The sequence below is a fragment of the Amphiura filiformis genome, chromosome 4 (genome assembly GCF_039555335.1).
Source record: "Amphiura filiformis chromosome 4, Afil_fr2py, whole genome shotgun sequence".
NCBI lineage: Eukaryota > Metazoa > Echinodermata > Ophiuroidea > Amphilepidida > Amphiuridae > Amphiura > Amphiura filiformis.
In genome coordinates this window covers 73,668,740-73,695,336 of record NC_092631.1, presented here as the reverse complement: position 1 = coordinate 73,695,336, position 26,597 = coordinate 73,668,740, and the positions used below count along the sequence as shown (strand labels likewise).

Here is a 26,597-nt window from a genome sequence, read left to right as displayed (position 1 = left end):
ATACTTATTACATACTTAAGTAATATTCAACTTATTGCTTATTTCATATTCAGGCCTCTAGTACAAGCACTTTGCCAATCAGATCGCTTGTACTATCTGGCCCACTAAGAAACAGACAATCTCATTGGCCAGTGATTCCTTGCTCATTCCTTAAGACTGACCTATGAAATGAGCAAGTGTAAAGGAGTAAGTGCAAAAATTACACTTTCTGTATAATATTTCATTTGTATTTCAAGAGTAAATACTAAATAGGAACAAATTTATATAATTCCTGTCGATCATGCCACCGTTTTTCCATGTAAAATAAGAACAAAGTTGCTTTTTGAATGTCACAATTTTGAGGTCACTGTATGTATGTACATGATATGTTATTAACAGAAAGCTAACATTTCATTTACAACTTCATATCACAATTTTGAGGTCACTGTATGTATGTGCATGATATGTTATTAACAGAAAGCTAACATTTCATTTACAACTTCGTATCACAATTTTGAGGTCACTGTATGTATGTACATGATATGTTATTAACAGAAAGCTAACATTTCATTTACAACTTCGTATCACAATTTTGAGGTCACTGTATGTATGTACATGATATGTTATTAACAGAAAGCTAACATTTCATTTACAACTTCATATACATTTGTAAATACAAGAGTATTTCCATTAGATTGCCCTGTTTAAGATTTACTTCAGTAAAGTAAAAATACAAGTACTTGACTATATTGATGTATTTAAAGCATGACAAGAGTGAGAAGAGTGAAAATCACTCCTAAAAGAGAGGAAACCACTCTTCAAAGGTATGATATTAGCATGATATAAGGGACATTACTCTTTTTCGAGTAATGTCCTTGTATATCATAACTTGAAAGAGTGGTTTCCACGCTTTTAGGAGTGATTTTCACGCTTTTAGGAGTGGTTTCCACTCTTTTAGGAGTGATTTTCACTCTTTTAGGAGTGGTTTCCAATCTTTGGAGTGACTTTCACTCTTCTCACTGTTTTGGGGAGTGACTTTTTCACTCTTTTACATTAAGAGAGTGTACAATAGTGGTTGCCCTACATACTCTTGCTTTTTAAGGCATGAGAACTTGATCCAATTCCAAACACAGTATACAACTAGACTTAGCTGTGGTCTAAGACCACGAACACAGCCGTGTTGTGACCCCTTAATCACATTTGACCCCAAAATATATGAAAACCCCATAGACATTGGCTAATGTCAATGCACGTGTCCACGTGGCATCACTTTGCTATGCTTTTTGTGGCAGAAGGGGCATTTGAAGGTATTTCGGTTTATACGGAAATGACCCCTTAATGACCTTTGACCCCAAATCTGTGTACACCCCATAGACACTGTGTAATAACAATGCATGTGTGCAAGTGGTGTCACTGTCCTACATAATCTGTGGAAGAAGATGCATTTTAAAGGTATTTCGTTTTATACCGGAAGTGACCCCTTAATGAAATTTGACCCCGAATAAAAAAATACCACATATACATTGAGTGACTGCAGATCATGTGTGAACATCGTTACTGTCCTATGTTTTTCATAGCAAATAAAAATTTTTGAAGGTTTTTCATTTTATACCGGAAGTGACCCCTTAATGAGCTTTGACCCCAAATAAAAAAAAATACCACATATACATTGGGTGACTGCAGATCATATATGAACATACCGTTACTGTGCTATGTTTTACTTAGCTAATAAAATTTTTTAAGGCTTTTCGTTTTATACCGGAAGTGACCCCTTAATGACCTTTGACCCCAAATCTGTATACACCACATAGACACTTGGTAATTACAATGCATGTGTGCAAGTGGTGTCACTGTCCTACATAATTTGTAGGAGAAGATGCATTTTGAGTTGAAATCACGTTTTTGACCCCTGTGACCCCTGCGTGACCTTTGACCCATGAGTTTCATGTGACATGTAGGGGCACGGTCAATGATCATTGTGACCAAGTTAGGTCAAAATCGATGTAAGCATGTGAGTGCTAGAGCAAATGTAATGGTTGACAGAAGAAAGAAGAAGAAAGAAGAAGAAAGAAGAAAGAAAGAAAGAAAGAACCTGTAAGAAAAAAAGACACAGCCGTGACTAACGCCACGGCTGTGTAATAATTAAATGGTGACAAACAAATATAAAAAATAAAATTCAGGCACCCCCCCAAAAAAAAACCCTGTTCTGCTATTATTACTGGGCACTTTTAAAGTGCGTTATCAAAGATATACCAAACTGCATAGATGTACTACAGCCTAAATGATCCAGATTTTGCATTTTAAAACGTTGTATTTTCTAAGCATCTAAATCAGCCAGTTTTGTCAATTGTTGATTTGATTTTAACTAAAAAAATTGCACATTATTATACATATTTTAGTGATTTTTTTAGAGTAATTTGCATTGGCTAAGGGCATAAATAAATTTGCATATTATAAAATTGCCACCTGTATGCATGTATCTTTATGGCAGCCTCAATATGTGTCAAATTTCTGATTCCCAGTGGTTTGTTTTATTCAGGATCTGTAACATGCAAAAGATAACCAGCCACATTGAGTCAGAGCCCTGGAAAAGCCCACACTTGTTATTCATCATCAGATCCTCACCTCTCATCATAGTTACCCAACATATTTTTACTAATTTCATTCGGATCATCTGAATCTGAGACAAGGGATGTATTGTAATCTACATTCACATCAAGGACTGGTCCATTTGGGTCGTTCTTGGCCCATGGTTGTTCCTCTCCCGAAGCCATCAATACAAATGTGACAAACGACAAGAGATAGAGGGCGCAGCATATCCAGAATACTATCTGCCATTGATCTTTGGTATTCTGCCAATCAATAATAAAGAAGAACAAAACTGTCAATTGAACAAATTAGTTAAGGGGGTACTACACCCCTGTCCAATTTTGTGCCTATTTTTGCATTTTTCTCAAAAATTATAGCACATTGGTGACAAGTAAGATATGTATATTATAGCACTGAAAATTCAGCAACTCAAGGCAAGTAGTTATTGATTTATTGATCAAATATTGGTTTTCCCTCATTTTTGACTGTAACTCCACAACTGTTTTCTGTGCTGAAATAAAATTTGCAGTGCAGTAGTTGTAGTCCTTGCCCCTATAATATACACATCTTATTTGTCACCAATGCACTATAATTTTTGAGAAAAATAGGCACAAAATTGAGCAGGGGTGTAGTACCCCCTTAAGGGTATTACTTTAACACTTATTATATTAGAAACAGAAGTAGATGTCATGTCCAAAATGGCCATTTTACGAAATTCAGTTATAAGAATTAAAGTTTTCTGAAAAATAAGAAACTCTGGAAAAAACAATGATTTTTCAGTTTTTTACATGATTTTGAACAAACACAACAGAGACACTCAGGTTCTAAAACTATATCAAATAGTACAGTGATATATATGTTATGCCACAACTTTCATTCATAACCTCATTAATATACGCAGCAAGTGCGATCCAATCACAGATAATAACTTTTAAATACGTGGACGCAAATGCAGGTTATTGAAAAAGTATAATGACCGCATCTCGTGACATAGCTAAAACGTGTTACGCGTTCGAAAAATTTATGCGGACGCTGGCCGCCGTATTTGGACATCGCATGATTGCGTGCTAGTGTGATTGGTCGCTAGCGGTATTTCCTTAATGGGCTATTCGATTTTTTTACCTAGGGATATTCCTCAGTTCCAAAGCACAATGTTTAGATATTTCACAATACCCTCAAAACAACTGATGCGCAGTCATTAACCTCTAAACATAGGTGTCTGGGGGGCATGTAACGATCACAAAATAGGGTAGGCCTATTTCTGGGCTAGATGCTAAAATATGGAGGTCTTTTGACATTATGCTAAGGTTGAAAATCCACTTACAAAAGCCTTTTGTGTGCGGTCTTTATTCATACAATACTTTTTTGTAAAATCCAAAATCGAGGGTAAATTTTTATTGTAACTGGATTTGGAAAATGCGGTCTTTTGGCGAAGACTTTACACACAAAAAAAAGTAGGGGTAAATAAGTAAAGTGGGTCTTTGGGGAAAATAAAAACAAAGGGGGTAAGGAACCAGGTATTGAAAAGGGGCACTGAGACTCTTGAATCCATAGGGGGTACTAATTAGGAGAGGAGCACTATTTAGGTCAAATATGGTACTTAGATGGAGTGTGGAGCACTCGTTACTATGATGTGATTATGTGCAGTCACAAAGACCCCTTTGTTTTTATTGTCACCTTGTTGAAAATAATGCTATGGCTATCTCCCATGTAAGGCCAATATTAGGTGATAGAGACATGCCCGATTGGGTTTCAAAACAATACTTTTATTCTATAAAAATAATTGCATTGATACTAAAAGCGGAGTCATACCTATTCTCACAATATCTTAAAATCAATTATTAAGCCTACTTACATTGCCTTCTGTGAGTATTCCTACAATTGTTGGTGCCAGGAATCCTGTGGAATTACCAGCCATGTTAGCAATGCCAAAGATTACCCCTGCATACTTTGGTGCTATATCAAGGTGATTCACTGTAGCGCCTGATTGGAATAGACCAGAGCCTATACTGCTGATGCAGAAAAACATCACGGCAAGGTATTTATTGCAACCTACATAAATTACCATGGCGATAGATAATGCAGCTATGAGTGTTCCTAGTTGAAAAATACAAATGAAATAGAGAACAACAATTACAACAAAATCAGCATAAAAACAGAGATTTATGTAAGGTAAACTATGAACTTGTTTCAGAAAAGTTGTAAAATTGAGCTCCCATTTCAAATCCCCCCCCACAGACAGTGTATCCTTGGGTACAGTGGCAGATCCAGGAATTTGGAAAAGGGGGCACACTCAAAGTTTTCAACGCCACCTTGTGTGATGCATGTGTGTGTCTGGAAACTCTTCAAAATAAAGGCCCAATTGAATTGAATGGACAATCTTTATACTATGTTTGTTTTCCTAGGTTGGTCCTGTAAGAGGTACACAAGTTTGTGGTCCAGACCTATGCAATATGCGCAAGCATAAAAAAGCATGCTGGCCCCTCATAGTTAAAGCCATATTATAACATTTCTGTAAAAATAGATTAGTATTTATTTTCCATAAAATGTTAGCTTTTACTGTAAGGTATGTCCCCTTTTAATTTTGAGCCGAACAAGTGAGATAAAGCATAGAAAATTGGCATTTACTTCTAGCGCCCATGCATGTTACTCCCGCGGTTGTAATACGTACAATCCTCGGGATGTGTGTTCATGTGTATCCTGCACGCCGTGTACGTATTATGCATACGTGTTCGACTAATATTTCCATCGTAATAATAAACCGCTGGTTCCATTGTTTTATTCAAAATCTTGGATTTTGACAAAACTACAGCACCTAAAGTCTTGATTTTTGCAGAGTATCTTTATTGACTAAAGTACATTACAATTGTGTAAAAACCAGAAACTCGAAAAAATTTTGAGGGCGTTCTCCTCAGCAAATGTTATAATATGGCTTTAAAAGCAAGAAACACAAAGAAGCAAAGAAGACCACTCCCAAAAATCAAATAGGACTTTTGCTTTTAGCCCTTGGGTCAGTCAACATTAATAGGTAAATTTTCACGGAAAATTTCTGGACACGTGACCAATGCGTATCAATGTGAGTGTAACCTCGAGCCTGATCTCTGACCCCCGGCGGTGACCTCGCTATTCAAGTCTTAGTAATTTTGAATTGGAATTGTATTTCTGACCGCAATTTTGATGGAAATTTGTGCATTGCAAATTTATTGAATATTATGTTATCTGAATTTTTTCACAATATTATCAAAACGTAATTTTAAAAATATCTATCTCACGGAAAAAAATATTTATCTCGGAAACTCTTACCATAACATTATTAACTTCAAGACAAGTAACTTATTTTGCCTCAAAGGAAGAATTCTTCCTATTCAAATACATTGGAAGAACACCGCTGTGCTCGGGTCACATTCCATAATGCTAATATGTCTCGCCCATGGGTGTCACGTGTCCAGAAAATTTTCCCGTGAAAATTTACCTATTAATTCTGACTGTGGGTCGAGAGTGTTGCCACCAAATTTAAAATTAAAAAAACAACATTTCTTTTTCTTTTTTGCATCTTGATAATTCTGAAAATCACCTTTCATATTTCTTCAATGTGTAACATTTTGTCAGTCATCCAAATTTGCCATTGTAAGTAATCCTGGAACTTAATATATACAAGTTACCTGATGAGGTCTAGAGGTTCCAGATGTAATTTAATAAGTCTAAAATTAATAAGTTACAGTATTTGACAACACATAATTCCCATATCATTACCAATTCATGTAGTACATACTGTTGAATTTGGGTAATAAATTTTGCAATATTTAATTTGATTTTCTGTGTTTATATTTTGTGAAATAGTACAGTAATGCAGACAACAATGTAAATGAACACCTTTCCAACATACCTAAACTATTGAAGAGTTTTCTAGTTTTTACAGTAGAAAGATACCCATTTTGTCGTAAAAAATCTGCAATAAAACTCCCAATGATGTAGAATAGCCACATTATAACAAATGGTAATGCTGATAAAAATCCACTCTGAAAAAAGCAATCACAAGATCAAAGATTATAAAGAACATTATATAATTGATAAAGCTAGCAATGAACCCTAACTGATCAGCACTCCACCTATTCCCCCTCTTTGGTTGTGTATCAGGTGGGAGCAGGGAGAGAAAGGGTGAACCTAATCTTTAAGGGTTGTTTAAGATCAAACAGTTCCAAACGACTAATGAGCCAAACATATCACATCACAACTGGTAAAAAAGAACAACAGTATTTTTATTTGTAGAAGCACACCGGGTTGATTTAAAGGAGTATTTTGTGATCCTAGCATCTTTTTTTAATGACATTTTTCAGTAGATATCCACGAAAAAAAGCTTATTCCCACAATTTCAGTTGATTCCGATTTTGCATTTGCGAGTTATGCATGATTATGTATATTGCACTGCTCCATAGACAATGTGTTGTAATTTCGTTCTGGTATACCAGAACGAAATTCAAATTTCATGATATCTTTGCTAAACGAATTAATCTGCAAGAAATATTTTGTACATAAACATTATGTAGCCAGAGGTTTCCAGTGATATAAAAATCTCAACTTTTTTGAGAAAAGTGGGAGATGATGCTGTGGATCACGAAATGCCCTTTTAATGGAACAAAAACCTTGAAAAGAGGGCTGATGATGTGTCTGTTTCTTTTGTGTGATATCTATGGCCTGATGATGGTTTTCTCAACATTTAACCATAAAAACATAAAGTTTTTTCACAATTTCTGAAATTTGGGGCACATCTTTGTGGTTTTATATTGAATGGTGTGACATCAAAGAGCCCATGTGATCTAAGATGGTAGGATTTATTATAGTCTTTGATGTACCACTGTGAAAAACTAAGCAGTTTACCTACCAAAAAATTGTTGTTTGTATGGTACTGGTAGAAAATATGATAACGTTTACGCAAAATGCTGTTTTGAAAATAAATTCAAAATGGTGTTTTGAAAATAGATTCCCCAATATTGTTAGTTTTCACTATCAGATATGTTCATTTCAGGCTGAGCAAATAAGGTAAAATAGAGAATTGTGATTTCATACCAGCGCCTATAAACATATATCGTGCAATGTGTGTATCAATGGGTCTAGGCTGAGCTTCTGAACACCCTGTAGCTTCACACATGGATGCATAAATATGTCAATGATTCTGTTTGACAGAGTTCGATACCAGGGTTCAACAATCTGGTATTCCAATGGTTGACGAATAAACCCAGGATCACAGGTTTATTATAAAAGTTATAAGACATAGTCTTTCACGGGGTATTTAAGTACATCATTGGGTATTACAATTGTGAAAAAAGTAGAAATTCAAGAAAAATTGAGGGTGTCGCTGTGAGCAAAATGCACATTATGGCTCTAAGAATGATTAAAACTGACAAATTCTTTAGTGCCTTTTAACACATCAAAGATGTGCACCAAAATAGTTACATTACAGTATTTTGTGCACTTTGCATGCATTTTCATAACAAATTGAAGCTTTGGATTGTATTCAATGTTCTTTTTTAAGGTTCACTTGTGCCCAAAACGTTTTGGGAGAGAGAGCAATCCGCATATTGCCCATTTTGGGTAACAGAATCTGAATATTTATATTTCACACTCTAATTTTTAATACTTCTAACCTGTGATAATTTCTTACCTGTGATAGATCAAATTTGAGCACATTTTTCATGTAATTTGGTAGATCTATTAGAAGAATATATCCACCAAACGCTGTACAAAAAAATGATATAATAATACCCCAAACTGGAACTGAAGTCAGGATGCTAACTATTGGTACACGCATGGAAGTCTAGAAATTAAGAAAAAAGAAAATATAATTAAAAAAATGGAAACAGGTCCTGCAATCCTAATGCCCGAGTTATCAAGAAAACTTCTGCATTAGAGGGAGCACAACGTCATATCCTTCCAAATTTGCTCAACCCCAGCCTTGGGACTTGGGAGCATAGACAATTAGCCATGATTGTTTGTTATGGTCAAAGATAGGCCTATGCAAGTTATCAAATATAATAGAAAATTGTGCGTCTTAATCTGGTCAAGAAGTTGGGCCCCCGAAACTAATCGGCAAGTGGAAAATGTATTGAGGCATTCATGTAGGCTGAAAATAGGGGTGGCGAATGACAAATAACAATGTGGGTAGTGTTCCCCCGGAAAAACCCTGTATTCTGACTGCGCAGTTCCAAAAGACCTTTGAATTTAACCAAAACAGCGCTTTTAAAGACAAACATACACGATCTGGTCCATGGGGCCAAAGGAGGCATTTTTGAAAATTATTTACTGAAAACATCAAAAGTCTAGCATACTTGGTTCAAAAGTTATGAAGTTTTTTGATGTCTATTTTCTTGTTTTTGTATTTTATTATTTTTTTACTGAATATTTTTACCTTTATCTCAGTTTCAAATTTGCCACCTTTGGCCCCCTTTGACCAGATCATGTCACATATACAAATTGTCTTGTGAGATTCTTGTTGGAACAATATATGTTCTTTTAATATGTTTTAGTGAAGCTATTTTTAGTACAAATAATTCATTTATTTATAGAAACAGTTGCGATTATAAATTACTTACTCTTCTAGCGGCTAATGGTTTTCATTCTTTTTAACCATGTCACATAAAATGCATCGAATAATAATACCAATTTATAGATACACCCCTAAAGTATCAACTTACCATCTGTCTTGGTCCTATACTTTTCTCTATATATTCTCTCTCTTCTTGTGATATTCTTGGATGCTTTGCTGGAGTGTCATGTATGAGAAGAGCCCAAAATATAAACCATATAAAACCCAGAGCACCTATAAATATAAAGTCCACACAACCACATTATGAACATTGCATTGACCATTGCATTGCATTACATAACAGGTAAAAGAATGTAAACGAGGCGGTTCTCAAACCACCTCACCTGCTTTCACGCTCACCTAGAACATTGTAAAGCGCTCCACAGACTCCGAGTATTGTACGTACAATATTGTATGCAACATATCTACGTTATTTAATCTATTGCCATTCTATTTCCAGTAATGTTTAAGTTCTAACGAATGTTTGATGACGAAAAATCGATATGAGTTACATGTAATATCTAGTAGAAATATATTATCGATTTTACGTCATCAAACATTCGTTAGAACTTAAACATTACTGGAAATAGAATGGCAATAGATTAAACAACGAGATATGTTGCATACAATATTGTGCGTAAATAAAAAGTCTGAATACTGCTTTAGTTTCAACAATCTTAACTACATTGGCATCAGATGACCTTGGAAAAAAAATCCATTTTTGACAATCAGAAGCAACAAATGTCATGAAAATGTAACAATCTTTACTATTTTTTACCTCAAACGACTTATGATGATCTCCGGGGGTACTCAGTACAAATGACCATACGGGGGGCGTGCATAAATATGGGTAGCATTTTCAGCCTTTTGGTATATCAATGACCCCTTTTTCAAAGCCCATTTTGGTATATGAATGGGTCCTTTTTTCAAAATGTTCTCAATTTTTTCGGAAAATAGCCCAATTTTCCTTAATTTAGCCAAAATTTTCCCAAAATTTTGGGAAAATTTGTAAAAACTAAGACAATTTGGGTTAAATTCGGCCGAAAATTTTGACTTTTGGTATATCAATGGGTCCAAATTTCTTGAAAAATTGGTATATTTATGGGTCCACTTTCAAATTCTCAGTGGCACGTCCCTACCAAAACCAAAAAATGGACCTCAGATAACCCTGATTGATATGACCTTGAAATTTGACCAATTATGTGAAAAGGCGTCAATCATGTTTATGCGGATACGACACCATATAGTAGCTACATTGTTATGTGAAACAGACAATTTAAAATAAAGTATTACAACCAAATTTATTAATTATTATCTCACTAATTAAGCAATATCCAAAACCAGGGTTTAGTAATTTTGGAGAGTGTTGTCTACTTATTTACTCTGCCAAATTTTACAAAAATGTCAAAAACGCCAGATGTGTCATTACATGAAACAGACAACAATATGTGACACTATCAATTCAAGAGTAATGTGTCTAACATCATCAATATTGATGTTGAATTATTGTAAATTATCATGTCTATATTTGGAATCAGTATGAAAAAAGCATTAAAATGAGTACAAACAACCCTGGTATCGGTACAGTTGTTCTCAAGATAACTCTTGATATTTTGAGAAAATATCTCAAAACTGCGACTTTTTTGTGGATGGCTACGGTTAGCACGCAAAGCATTATGTGAATGAATAATAGACAAAAATTAAATTGAAATTTGTCAACAAAAGACTCATACCTTTTGATTGTGTCACACATTTAAGTCCAGAATCCGTGCACTTACCTGATAAATAAAACACAGATGGCCATCCTTGCAGAAAATTGGAATCACACATCACTCCAGCAATTGGATTGGCAATTACAGTTCCGAAGATGCCTCCTGACGTAGCTGTAATAAGCATCTTTGAGCGTTCATATTTGGGTGCCCAGTGAGCCATGATGGCATACATAGCGGGGTATGTCACACCCTGGAAATCAAAAGTGAAAAACAAGCGTGTTATGCTTGCTTGTTGTGGTTAATGTGCTCTGTTGATCACTTCCTCAATGTCTAAACACAGAAATAGTAATATTTACCAATATTATGAGATTTGAGGTCTATTTGATTCTCCAAGTTCAGGGGAATGATGTATTACCAAAACCCTGTATTTGAAGATCTTTGTTGCAAAACACCTTACATCCACTTGAGCAATTTTGAGAAAACATCAAAAAATCATCAAAAAAAGTACTGATATATGGGGGTTTGCAACAAAAGCAGTTTTTGGCAGGAACCCCCTTATATCAGTGATTTTTTGATGTGTTCTCAAAATTGCTCAAGTGGATCTAAGGATTTTGCAAAAGTTCTTTATTTCTAGAATATACAGGCTCTTCTTGGTCGATTTACTGCAGAAAATCAAGCAGGTCACCTATACCAAAACTGTTGTTTGTGGGGTGGCAAATATCATAATTATATAGAAAATGTATGACTTGATTGTAACAGAGTTTTAAATGTGAGGAAATTATGCTTAAATAATATCACACTTATCTGGGTTCAGGCCTTTGAAATTATAGCAAAATGATACATATTTTCATCTCCTTACCTCACCAATTCCTTCAAGAATTCTGAGTGCAATGAACCATCCTACACCTGCTGAAGCAGCCAATGGTGTCAACAAGCTTAGGAAGGAAGTACAAAGAACTCCTAAACCAAAGATCCACTTGCCACCAAATCTGCTTGCAAACCACCCACCAGGGATTTGTGTGAGAATGTAACCATAGAAGAAAGAACTGAGAATCTGGTTCTGAGTATCCTCGTCCCATGGGAATGTTTTAGCTGTACTCTGAATGAGATAAAACAGACAATATTGTGAACACTCCGATACCTTGAAGTTTCTTTGAGGCAAATAGTAATATGTGATGCCGTACTGATGCGATCAAAGTCCCATTCAGTGATTCCAGCGCATATTATAAATTGCTTAAGGGGGTACTACACCCCTGGCCAATTTTGTGCCTATTTTTGCATTTTTCTCAAAAATTATAGCATATTGGTGACAAGTAAGATGTGTATATTATAGGGGCAAGGACTACAACTACTGCACTGAAAATTCAGCAACTCAAGGCCAGTAGTTATTGATTTATTGATCAAATATTGGTTTTCCCTCATTTTTGACTGTAACTCCACAACTGTTGTCTGTGCTGAAATAAAATTTCCAATGCAGTAGTTGTAGTCCTTGCCCCTATAATATACATATCTTACTTGTCACCAATGCGCTATAATTTTAAAGAAAAATGCAAAAATAGGCACAAAATTTGGCAGGGGTGTAGTACCCCCTTAAAAAGATAAGTCATTCAAATTGTCATTTTATATTTTGAAATGAAAAATTTGGAATTCAAATACATTCAAATACATGTTGCTAATTTATATACTGTCAGTATATAAATTACAGATTTGATTTAAATACACAGCTTTCGGCTGAACCACTACTATGTTTGCACATCTATGACAATGACAAAGGTACCAAAATCTGAATTTTGATGATTTTTACAATTGTCCGGATGAGCAAATCACTGAATGAGCCTTTAAGCAAAATGAGTCATTTGTCAAGCATCATCCAAATTTGAATTTCCTTTTATCAGTCATCTTGGGTCATCTTAGGGTATTTAAATAAAGGCACTTAATTTAATGCCCACATGACCAGATGGGTACTGACATTACAGCTGACATTACAACTTTGTAGTATTATTGTAAGAGTTTCCATCAATAACTTTTTTTCCTGTTGTTAAAAACTTTCAAAATTTAGTTCTTGAAAACATACTAAAAAATGTGCAATTTTAAGTTGCCTTATACATTTTCAGCAATTTTGATGATATTTGTCTGAAAAATTCTTATCTCTTATCATTATAGCACATCTACTGATCACTTGGTGGTCTTGGTATGGCGGCACCCATGGGTCATGTGGGCATTAAATTTAGTACCTTTTATTAAATAGCCTATGGTGACTGTTTATGCAACATATGCAGCTATTTCGACGAAAATTCCATGACTTACAGTTCCAAAGATAATGTTGTCATAGGTAAATTTTCACAGGAAAATTTTCTGGACATGTGATACTCATGGGCGCAGACATAATAGCATTATGGGATGTGACCCGAGCACAGCGGGTGGCCTTCCAATGTATTTGAATAGAAAGAATTCCTCCTTTGTTGCAAAATAAGTAACTTGTCGCAAGTTAAAATATTAAGCTACTTGCAGTTCCGCCATTATGCACTATGTCTTGAGGAGAGCCTCGAACTGGCAGCATACATGAAAGGGAGAATTATGTAACCTTACACAGAACGTTATGACTAGTTCAATTCCCATTCATGTATGCTGCCAGTTCGAGGCTCTCCCCGCATATAGTGCATAATGGCGGAACCGTGCAAGTAGCTAATTATGGTAAGAGTTTCCGTAGATAGATATTTTTTTCCGTAGGTAGATATTTTTGAAATTACGTTTTGATGATATTGTGAAGAAATTAAGATTACATGATATTCAATAAATTTGAAATACATGAATTTCTATCGAAATTGCGGCCAAGAATACTATTCCAATTCAAAATTACTAAGACTTGAATAGCGAGGTCACCCCCGGGGGTCAGAGATCAGGCTCGAGGTTACACTCACATTGATACGCATTGATCACGTGTCCAGAAAATTTCCCGCGAAAATATACCCATTAATGTTGACTATTAATATTGCTCAGAACAATAACAAAACTAGATGGACCGCGGTTCTCGGATGTCACGGTTTTCGACGCACAGCATCGACCGTGATGCCTCCACCAAAGGGAGCGGTGTGGCACTCACAAGTTTTTACTAATTTGAATTCAGATGACCCCTGGTGACCCCAAAATGACCTCCCAAAATTTGGCTCTAAATGTTGACTGTACCCAGTTTCATGCCCATCCGACAGTTTTTACTAATTTGACCTCGGGTGACCTCTGGTGACCTCAAAATGACCTTCCAAAAATTTGGCCCTAAATATTGACTGTACCTACCAAGTTTCATGCCTATCCGACAGTTTTTACTAATTTGACCTCAGATGACCCTGGGTGACCCCAGATGACCCCAAAATTACCTCCCAAAAATTTGGCTCTAAATGTTGACTGTACTCACCAGGTTTTATGCCCATATGATAGTTTTTACTAATTTGACCTCAGATGACCCCTTGATGACCTTGGATGACCCCGAAATGACCTTCCAAAAATTAGGCTCTAAATGTTGATTGTACCCACCAAATTTCATGCCCATACGACAGTCTTTGCTAATTTGACCTCAGATGACCCCTGGGTGACCCTGAATGACCCCAAAATGACCTTCCAAAAATTGAGCTCTACATGGTGACTGTACCCACCAAGTTACATGCCCATATGACCATTTTTACTAATTTGACCTCAGATTGACCTTTGACCTCAGTATATGACCTTGAACCGCATCCAAAAAAAAGTGTCCAGCGTTTTTGACCATGACCCACCTATCCTGAAATTCTGAAGTCAATCCGCCCATCCATGCCCGAGATACAGCATCCGGACGGATGCCCATATGACCATTTTTACTCATTTGAGCTCAGATTGACCTTTGACCTCAGTATATGACCTTGAACCGCATCCAAAAAAAAGTGCCCAGCGTTTTTTGACCATGACCCACCTATCCTGAAATTCTGAAGTCAATCCGCCCATTCATGCCCGAGATACAGCATCCGGACGGAAGCACTGAAGCACGGAAGCTCGGACATTGCAAAAACAGTATGCCTCGCGGTGGAGGCATAAAAATTAAATAAATGTTTACTCTGCACATTATTTTCTCTATCTAATAGGCTGAATGTTTATGTTTGGTGAAACATTTGCATAGAACTGCTTATGACAGTTAATTAAAGCTACATAAGCTTACTATTTTGAAATAACCAATTTCTTGAATTCTGGACAGGCTTATTGTAGTATAATTATAGTCCCCTCAATAGCTAGTTTGGTTTCGCGTCATTCACATTGTGTGAAAAGAGCGAACCACACTAACTGCTGAAGAGACTTCAGATACTATAAAGTTTTAAAAAATCCAAGATGGTGGTAGCGGGCTAGGCTGATTGGCGCAGTTGGTTAGCGTGTTATGCTTTTATGCACCTTTAATGCAAGAGGTACCCTGTTCAAACTTCGGGTGGCAGGTTTCTTTTTCTTCTCCATTTTTAACCCAATTTTTTTTCATTCATTTGAAATGTACATATTGCAAGGGGAAATATATTTTGTTTCTTTTTTTTTCTGAATCGGTACGAAAAAGATTTAAAAACAAAAAATTTCCGTTCAATACGGGCATTTGTAGCATTGTCGTACAGGGTATTTCTGTTTTGCTTTCAATACTGGCTATTGCATTATGCCATAATTTATACACAAAATCTATCATGAACGATACGACAAGCATAAAAACACCGGTTATGGGGAGTGGTATAATGAAAATGTCACTATCGGAACATGCACCTGCTGGATCTTGGTTGTCAGTGCAACCACACACGCACAGCACATGACGAACAGGAATTACGGCACACGTTTTTGCTCGCCTGCCCAGAATGCAGTTCACGCATACCAAGATATTGGATTGTAAATTTTGCTATTTATTCACATTTACGCTGAAAATGCTCTCGTTTTTTCACAAAGCTGCATAAAGGGGACGATATTTGATATTATATGTAATTTTAAAAACAATCCATATCCCAAACCAATAGGGTTACCCCCCTTTAAGAATTTCAAAAACAATAATAAGAAAATAATAATAAGAAAACAACCATTTTAAGTGGAAATCTGTGAAGTGTAAAAGTGTCACCAAAAGTGGACCAGAATGACACCATACAGTATCACCTATAACAAAAGGTGCACTATCAGTATTGATTAATCTAATTAATTAATTCTATTTAAATAATTCATCAAATGGCCATGGCCCCACCATTACAATGTTACAAGACTACCAAGTGACAGGTGATGGACCAGACACACATGAAAGAATTTGTTGAGAATTGTCATTACTTAAATCTTACATAGCTAGTTCATTCTATAACAGGAGTCTCTAAAATTGGTCACAGTTTCCTGTCCCAATCAAAAGTACAGGAAGACCATCTACAGCATGGAGGTCACCATTCCAAACTTCCTGTTTACAAGCAGTAATGGCGTCAATGAATTGTTTAATGCGAATATATAATTTGGAATTATAGACTAAATATAGGCCATAAGATCTCACACTACCAAAGAGAAATATGATTGAGTGCCCTTAACCCCCTGGACGCTACTGGTCATCTAACAACATTTCTGATTGGTTGATAACTTGAAATGCTCATTTCAATTGCCAATTGTGGCTATAGGCTTTAAACTATTTATGGTCAAACTTGCATTTGCAGATGATCTTATTAATACCCTCCTTGATCGGTTCAAAGTTGGACACAAAATTCATTTTGGCCAATCGGCATGTAGTTTTCATGGGGTTAATATTACTGTCTGTTTCAATTCATGGTAAAAAGGTACGTCATTCACTAAATTAAATATCAAAATGAGCGGAAATTTGCATGAGTTTGGTGCAAATTTGGATCGGTCATGATTAGTAATGTTAAATCCTGCAAGTCAACCGCAGTTGTGAGATATTAAGTAATTTATAATGATTTCTAAGCACTTTTTTATTTCATGTTCTGTCTATAAATAGGCTAGTGCAATTTTGCATGGAGAGTTAATTTTTTCTCAAAATTTCTTCAAATTGCTACGGTAACTGTGATACCGAATTGTAAATTCTTGTGTACCAAATCTTTGCTGGGCCAAAATCGTGACATATATGTATGCCCTCTGAGCAAGCACTCCTCATCAATATCTTACCTTAGGTTTCTTTGTACTGTTGAGAAATGGTCCTGGGCATTCATTGTGATGTATAGGTGTGATGGTTTTGTTGTTGTCATCCGTCATTGCTACTATTGCCACACTAAGGTTGATTCTCATCATGTACACATTTAAGAATCCCAGAAATGCAAGGAGAACCAGCACATGTCGAGTTGCAATGCATCCTGGAACTAAGAGAATATGAAAATATCCAGAAAACAAAAATATTAAAAAACCTGCCAGCTTGTACTACTATTATGTTTATGTCATGATTGACAAGATGTAAATCCCCGTAAGATATTTTGGTATAATACAAAAACTCAATTTGATCAATACGCATATCCTAGGTTTCTCTACTGGAAGTCTATTTGTACCGAAATTCCATACCGCAAAGTAATAGGCATACCGTAAAACCCCGTCTACAAGCATATAGAGTGCTTCTGATGAAAGCTACATTAATCCAGGCACCATTATGGAGTTTGAACAAATAAATTACGGATCCAAGCATATGCAAACACATATTATTTTAAGACCAATCTATTGTATTGGTATATTTACGCTTGCTTCGAATTAATTAAGCTTTCATAAAAAACACTATATATGCTTGTAGACGGGGTTTTACAGTATTGCATAACAATAGATACAAGGAAGGAATTTTGGTACAAATCAAGATGCGCATGTATTCTCTTGCTTTAAAGTTTGAAACATAGACTGATTAGTTCTGCATCAGGTGAGTGGGTTTTGCTGCTACTTTTTTCATCTTCACTGAAAAATACAGCCATTTCGGGGCCATTTATGAAATTTTTGGCCAAAACACTTTACAATTTTACACTTTACAGCTTTTTATGTATCACTTTTTTTGTTTCAGACCTCTTTCACTGATGGTAAATTAATCAAAACGAAATGTTTCTGTTTTTTGTTCAAATAACTTACGATGTTCATGATTTAAGTTTCAAACAATTAAAACATTACAAACATTTTATGGTTTAGTGCAGAGTTCAGTTATAGCTTATGACTCAGGTCAACATACACAGGTCATGACGTATGATGGTGCACTTCAAAATATTGGAAATAAATAATATTGGAAAGCTTCTTTTAATCTTGAATCATTATATCTATACTTAGGTAAAGATATTATAAATGTCTTATTTTGTCTTTAATACAATGCTTTCAGCTTTAACCACCAGCAGGCTGTGTGCATATTGCTTGACCAATGACCATGAAAAGTGCAAGAATTAAAGCCATATTATAACATTTCTGTAAAAATAGATTAGTATTTATTTTCCATAAAATGTTAGCTTTTACTGTCAAATTTGCCCCCTTTTAATTTTGAGCCGAACAAGTGAGGTAAAGCATAGAAAATTGGAATTTACTAGTAGCGACCATGCATGTTACTCCTGCGGTCAGGGGCTATTTTAACGTGCCTCCCCAGCAAACACAAAAACGTTTTAAAAACGCTTTAAATAAGTTATATTTTGGCTTTTGGTTTAGGTAAAAACGTTTTAATAACATTAAAATGTCGGGTTATATAAAGGTCATGATAACGCTTTTAAAACGTTTTGTATGAAAACACACTACTACAGTATAAATAGTTTTGCAAACCATATTTGCCAAATATTTTGTAAACGCTTATATAATATTATGTTAAAATATTTGAAGCCAGCAAACACAAAAATGTTCTTAAAATGTTTTTTTCAAAACCTTTTAATAACATTTTAAATGTCGGGTTATATAAAGGTCATGAAAACGTTTTTAAAACGTTATTTAAAATATTTTGGGCAAACATTTTTTGCAAAATATTTTTTCAACCCCAAAATAACATTCTGTTTTGAATGTTTTGTATCAAGTTTTCAAGAATGTTTTTGGAATGTTATTCAAACGTTTTTATACCCTTTATATAACCCGACATTTAAACGTTTTTTGAAAAACATTTTTGTTTGCTGAGCAGTAGATTATCAAAAATGTTTTTTAAGGTTATGGAAACGCTTTTATACTCTTAATATACCCTTTATATAACCCGACATTTAAACGTTTTCTGACAACCTTTTACAACCTTTTGCGAATGATGTCGAAAACGTTTTGTGTTTGCTGGGTCCTGGCACGTTTGTGCAGTGAGATTACAAATCCGTGCAGTGAGAATTACAAGTCCGTGCTTAAAATATTTCTATTCATTCACATGTCAACCGGTCAAATGCCATGAAGTTTTTAGCAAAATAAGATCGACTCACAAATCCTACGTAAAAATGAGTATAGTTTTCCTCTTAGTAAACGATATTTTTATTCAACTAAAATTGCCTTATAAAGACTCTTGAACATTGTTAAAATTTGCCGGTGACGCCGACAGTTTCTCCGCTTCTCCCTGTATTTTTCGGTAGGGAATGCCTCGGGACGAGAGCAGGGGCGTACCGATCGGGGAACTCAAGCTACCCCCACTCTGATGCACTGGGCACTGTGATAAAAGTAACTACACTTGCTAACGTGCAGTGACCTTTTCCGCCTAAAATAGCCCCTGCCTGCGGTTGTAATACTGTACGATCCTCGGGGTGTGTGTGTATGTGTATCCTGTATTTTTGTGGGGTTAACAATTTGCAGCTGCCTGTTTGACCATGAAAAGCGCAAAAAGTAAATATAATACCATACATAAATGATCTAATTCTCGATCATGAGAGCCAACTTGATGTACATATATTTATGTCAAGCGTACTACGCAAAGACTACACGCTTACAGCGCAAATACAACTTTTGAGAATTGGCCAATTACAGTTTCAAATACGGTTGTTGCTAGGCAAGGTCAAGGTTCGGTCATGTAGGTCACGCAATTGTGTTATTCCACAAAAAGTATGCTGATGCAGAAGGTACATCCTCTCATGATCGAGAATTAGATATTTTGCCTATAACAAAGGTGCACTAAATCATATATTTTATATTTGTATACACCATCTGAAAAGAGCTTGGAAGTAGTACATATAGGCCTACTATCGCCATAAAAAGCGGTCGTATATTTCAAATTTGCTTGCAATGCAAGGATAAGAATTATAAACGTAAAATCTTTGAATAAAAATATATATTACACACAGGTGAAAGGTGGAGTAGAAACTGTGTCCAATTATGTCCATCACTGATTATCTTGTCTCATGGGTTATCAGGCTCAAAATCTAGTAGCCCTGAATATGTCTTTAATGGTCAGGTGATTGCAAATCAATACAAATAAAAACAGTTAGTAAATATGAATATAAAGATTACCATGCAAGCTTGCAACGTTACTACATGTATACCCTAATGGATTGAACTTGTTAAAAACATCATTGCCTATTTCATTTCAAAGTTATTCATTCTCAGTGGCGTTGCCAGGAATTTGAGGGGGAAAAGTGAATTACAGGGGGGGGGGGGTAAAATCAACCAATTTTGAGCAAAATTGCCGCAAAAAAAGTGGAAATTTTCGTAATTTTTGGTTTTTAGGCCTACTGGGGGGAACAGGGGGGCAAGAGTTCTGACTGGGGGGCATTTTCCCCATGCCCCCTCCTGTGGTGCTGCCACTGTTCATTCTCAATGCATAGCTATAACTATATCCTTCAATCCTGATCTCCCCAGGAGCTGTCTCAGGTACGGTCTATTATCACTAAATCACAACTAACTGATCACTTTGGACATTGGACTCTGCACCATGCATATACCGGTATGATTCAGATACCACTTGCCATCCAATCACTGAAGGACCCTGTCAAGTATCATCAAAGTAGATATAAAAGTTGAAGTAAAAGGCTGCCTTTTATATACCTCATAATATGAATTATATACCTCATCTAAAGATTCCCGCCATCTGTTTGGTTTTAACTATTCTCCGGGCATAGTTCTGCATGTGCTTTGTCCCAGCGTAAAATGATATTACGCACGCCAGGGTTTTCTTTAACGCACAAAACACACGTATTTACGCGTTCAGGCACTTTTCTGACTCCTTCAAATCCCTAGTCCCAAAGTCCAATGCGTACAAAATCTTGAAAACGTACGCGTTCAGATATTGCAAGAATTGAATAGAGAAATACCCGATATTGTGTATTTATTCTCGGCTTTTGGCATTTAGGACCTATACTCCCGATGTAGGACAACGAAAGGCTTTATGGACCGGCATTTCACAATTTTCAGCTTTTCAACTGTTCAAATTTTACACAGTAATGGTCCTCCAAATCGCTTCAATTAGGTCTTCATTTTGCAAAAATTTCCAAGTTCTAAGGGGGAACATCACCCTACGTAGTTGATAAACAAATGACCACTTTCACTTCTGCTTTCGACATTTGCCAATTTATGTTTAACACAATTTATATGCCTACTATAATAGGGAAAACTTGCCGTCCACGAAAGACTCCATCATGGATTGCTCATTTCACAAATGTTCGGCTTTTTTAAACTAAAATTTTACACATTAATATTGCCAAAATGATCCATCAAATTGCTTCAATTAGATCTTCATTTTGCAAAAGTTTCTTACTTCTCAGGGGGCATCTTTAAATATTATTATTTTCTTCTAAAATTGCCCCACCCCCTTCTGACTGCTCTAGATCCGCCACTGCTCCAAACAGTGGTGTAGATTTCTTTTTGACTAGGGGGGTGTCTTGAAGTATAGTGAATCCAGCACCTTTTGGAGAAAGAATAAGTTTATGGTACGAAAAATTTTTCCAACCTAAACTGTTGAAATATGGTGCAAAAGTGGAATAAATTCGCGAGAAGCACGCAAAAATGTGCACTTTTGGGACTAAAATGGCCAAATATGAGGTTAATTTGGTCAGAAACCCACATACAGGCGTCAACATTGGGGGATAATTGTATGGACCATCCCCCTGGCAAAGTATTGGGGGAGATTCCCCACCCCCCACCACCCCAATCCGGATCTACGCCTATGGCTCCAAAAACACACTTATTGTTAAAAATGTCTTCAAAAATAATATTATAAAAATACCTCTTGGGCAATGTTTTTGACTCCTTCAGAGGAAAAATTCACAATTGAAAGGGTCAAAAAAATTTGAAAATACCCCTTCAGCAAAATGCTTAAAGAAAACCCTGACGCACGCGTTAATGTTTTTGCGCGCTACAATTACGTTGAAATCGCAGATTGTAATCTGTGCCTTTCACATTGCAACTATCAATTTCTCTTTCCAAAATCGATGCTTTTAAGCAAGCAGATGACAAGAATCTTAAGATTTGGTATATAAAACAAATATTGACTGCTTTTTATTCGGGGCATGCCGCATGGTTAAAATTAAGGCCTGCGGTGATCTCAAAACCATGACTATACCCCTCGTAGCAGTCAATATTTGTATAATGAGCTACCTTAATGGTCTCATTAGCGGAAGTAAATCAGAGTGATTACCGTATTAAAGGCCTATTTAGCAATTCATTCAGCAAAAATCAGCACATCAAAATTTAGTTTTTTGCACCTTTGTTAGTAGCAACGGTGCTATCACAGCTTGCTTGTGGTTATAAGCTGAAAGCAGTGCATTAAAGACAAAATAAACACCACAAATAAAAAAAGTCCACAATTATGTAACCCATCCTAACCAAAACCTGCATGATCTTGTTTGATAAGCCCCTCCCGGCACAAAAAAAAAATTAATAAATGACTTTTCATCATAAGAAGAACAAAAACAATTTTTTTAGGGGGGTGACACCCCTTAAGCGGGCCCCTGGACCCCCGGCCGTAAGCATGTGAGCATAGAAATAATTGGCCTAGCTACAACCCTGCCCTAACCCTAACCCAAACCCGTTTACTAACGGCAAATATGGTCACCTCTCTACTTGTAAACAATGAGAAATTGCTACCAAAATGACATTGCCAATTTTGTTTTGTTTTGTTTGCATACTTTTGCGACAATATTTCGTAGCAAATAGCGATGCAGATGAAATAACACCTCTGCTCATGGATTACATGAATAATGCAGCTCTTCTCGACTATAGAAGAGGCACGGAGAAGCCGGCTTTGGTTATACATTCTTCGTGCACAAGTGAAAGGTCACAGTTATGTCATGCATGTGCCACTGTAGCCGCAGTCTGTGGCCCTCACGGACTAAGAGCGCGTAGCGCGAGGAACTGAGCACGTAGCGTGAGACGTTCAATTGCTGACGCAACCTCTCTGGATAGTATACTAAATAGCAACAGAGCCCGAAAGTAGTGCTAGTGCCACTGTTCAAAAATTGATTCCACGGGGCCCTATTAGGGCCCTTGCACAGTTAGGTCAACATAGGTCAAACTAAGTGACATATGCTGAAGTCAGTCAAGCGTGGTGGAGGACAAGCAAGCAAATAGTTTTCTGCACTGTTTCAATGCAAAATCATGCTCTGAGACAGGAAAAGGCTAAACTTTACTATACCCTACCACATTTGACCGTCGCCGAAGCTACCCTAGTTTTAGCCCTGCTACACCGATGGCGCGAAACTCGATGATAGGATTACATTGAATGATGTATGGATTAACTCAGTGCAATATATAAATCACTTAATTTAGCAAATTAAATAAACGAACGAGAGAGATTCAAAACAACATTGTAGTAATTTAATTAATAATGCCACTATATAATGAAGAAGAGGAACATTAGTAAATTTTAAATTTAATTAATATTCATAATTATTGCTTTGCTTCCCATAATCAGCCAGGAATCATAAATCTGCATAATGATCGGTTTCTATTCATTAATTATCTTATTTAAAGGAATTATTAATTAACTTAAGAACATTAAATAAAAACATTAACTTTTAACAATACTCAGTCATTAATTACCGTATAATATGTAAATTATGATGCACACGAGGAAGGTTACCGTTGTTGCAGGGCTACAGCGACATCGCCGTTTGATAATTAATGAATTAATTAACAAACAAACAAACAAACTTTATAAATATTCACCCATTAATGCGATGCCTATGAGGAAGGTTATCGTTGTTGCAGGCTACAGCGACATCGCCGTTTGATAATTAATGAATTAATTGACAAACAAACAAACAAAACTTTATAAATATTCACCCATTAATGCGATGCCTATGAGGAAGGTTATCGTTGTTGCAGGCTACAGCGACATCGCCGTGAATGACAATTTCTCAACAACCCTACTATCGATTTCCATGATTTTTGTACCAAATTTCTTCTTTTTAAACGACCTTGCTAAGTATAGGCTTAAATGATAAAAATTATCATGATTATACGTCGTTCATAAAACGCCCCTACCACTCACAAGCTTTACTTTACATTGACCGCGTTCTTACGTTCAATACAAATCTTACTATAAATAGGGAAATGTTGTATGTATCTATGTATCTATGTATCTATGTATCATGGAAAGGCTCCGTCAGTTTCGATCCAAATGTCGCCAAATTCATACGGAGATCGATGAATATACGGAACGTGTTTAAACTTTATTTGGTTGAAAACGGTCAAGAATTGGCCTCAAAATCAGTGAAAATGTGGTACGTTGCTATGCTGGGTAAACAAAAAAGGGAGTCAGTTGTCAAGCTAGCCCGTGCGCGTCGTACGGGCGTATCTAATGCCAAGCTGCTCGCTTTGCGCAGCGATAGCGCTGGTAACGCAGCACTACGCCATGTCGCTACGTAAACGACGAGAGTCGCAAGCAATGAATGATAATACGGGTGAACGACCGACCGTAGGCGTAATAAATACGGGGAAAAGATGTGTGTTAAAAAGTACAAACAACATGAAGAGGTAGGCCTACTGTAATTAAAAAAGAAAACAAAATGAGGACAAACAGGTAGGCCTACGAGTATGTGGGTTAGCCTATAGTTAGTCACAGTAAGAAAATGAAAACGGGAATAAAATAGCTAAAGAAGGAAAGAATAATAAAATCTAATAAAATTAGATGATTTAAATAAAAAAGCTATTAAACTGAGGACAGAACTAAATAAATAACATGAAAACGGGAAATCACAAGCTAAGCAGCAAATAAAAAATGAAGTCAACAGGGAAATGTAAGAAAGGACAGATTTAGAAAATAATGGGAACGGGATTGAGTAAATAAAAAACATGGTAACGGAAATTTGCAAGCTTAGCAGCAAAATGTTTTTAAAAATTGGAACAAAATTGGCCCATGTAGAAGAAACTAAAAGAAAGAAAGAAACTAAAATGGAAACTTAGGCTTAACGAGGGTCAGACTCAGATAAATGAAATTTACCTTTTCAATGATTCTACCTGTTCAGTAATTCCTCCCGTTTTAGTGAACGCTCCCATTTACTCACCTAGCGGGGACCCGCGCGTAGCGCGGGTGTCCCGCTAGTCTGAATAAAGATGGAAGATAACAGTTCTGTTTCATTTACAATGTTTTGTTGAACTTTGTAAAAAAAATGTCTTATGATGCTTATTTTTTCACCTAACTAGTCGGGACTGTATGACCATTTTCTTCTTAATTAACTTTTCAGTGGTCTGTTTTTATTTATAACAACTAACAACTACAAAGTATGAAATCACATAAACCAATGTATACGTCGTTCATAAAAGGCCCCAACCAGTGATAACCAGGTGCAAACTAAGTTATGTGCATTATGCGCTTACCAATGACAACTTAACTTAATATTTCCTCTTGTCAACAAACAAGCAACTCCCCATTTCACATGTGCAAGTTCTGTTTCTTTTTAATTAACTTTTCAGTGGTCACGGTCCTGTTTTTATTTATAATATCTGGAAATTATGAAATCACATAAACCAGTGTATACGCTGCTTCATAAAATGCCCCAACCAGTGACAACCAGGTGCAAACTAAGTTATGTGCATTATGCGCTTACCAATGACAACTTAACTTAATATTTCCTCTTGTCAACAAACAAGCAACTCCCCATTTCACATGTGCATCATATGTACATGATCGCCCAAGCATAATCATCTACAATCCAACGATCACTTGTATCAATATGCAAATATATGATTCAATACGTGCATATAATAATAGGGATTAGTTTTTTAACGGCTTTTAAGTCAGGCCTGGGCGGGCGAAGCGTAAATAAACATGTGTTGCTTAATCCTAAAACCAAGCTGGTCATTTATTTTTATTCTTTAAATAATCAAATAATATAAAAAAATCATTCACGGCGTCGCTGTAGCACGGCAACAGCGGTACCTTCACCCAATGGCAAGGTATAGGTTAGCGGCGTCGCTGTAGCACTGCAACAGCGATACCTTCCTCCCCTTCATTACATTTATTCGATCAAGTCATTACAAAATGCGCATAAAGTCTAGCTTTGCGCCGTCGCTGTAGCACAGCAACAACGATAGCTTCGCGCCGTCGGTGTAGCCCAGTAAAAAGGTATAGCTTCGCGCCGCCGCTGTAGCACGGCAACAGCGATACCTTCGCGCTGTCGGTGTAGCCCAGTAAAAAGGTATAGCTTCGCGCCGTCGCTGTAGCACGGCAACAGCGATACCTTCGCGCCGTCGGTGTAGCCCAGTAAAAGGTATAGAAGCTTACGCCGTCGCCGTAGCACGGCAACAGCGATACCTTCCTCCCTACATTAATTTGGTGACATGACCAAATAAGGTATACCTCAGTGCCGTCGGTGTTTGCTGTACGGAAATAGGTATACGGAAGCGCCGTCGGTTTGGCCCCT

The 26,597-nt window shown here is 36.4% G+C and overlaps 1 protein-coding gene across 1 annotated transcript in view; it reads right to left on the bottom strand.

The window, feature by feature from the left end:
• Window positions 1-1,607: 1,607 nt before the first annotated feature.
• Window positions 1,608-26,597, bottom strand: part of LOC140151396 (sialin-like) — a 41,286-nt gene continuing 16,296 nt past the window's right edge. Inside the window, exons 2-9 of the mRNA XM_072173725.1 lie at window positions 17,005-17,195; window positions 11,723-11,962; window positions 10,930-11,113; window positions 9,261-9,385; window positions 8,231-8,383; window positions 6,455-6,587; window positions 4,424-4,665; window positions 1,608-2,831 (exon numbers count right to left, since the gene is read on the bottom strand). Coding sequence (XP_072029826.1) covers window positions 2,601-2,831; window positions 4,424-4,665; window positions 6,455-6,587; window positions 8,231-8,383; window positions 9,261-9,385; window positions 10,930-11,113; window positions 11,723-11,962; window positions 17,005-17,195 — 1,499 coding nt within the window. The 3' untranslated portion in view covers window positions 1,608-2,600. The remainder of the gene's footprint in view (window positions 2,832-4,423; window positions 4,666-6,454; window positions 6,588-8,230; window positions 8,384-9,260; window positions 9,386-10,929; window positions 11,114-11,722; window positions 11,963-17,004; window positions 17,196-26,597) is intronic.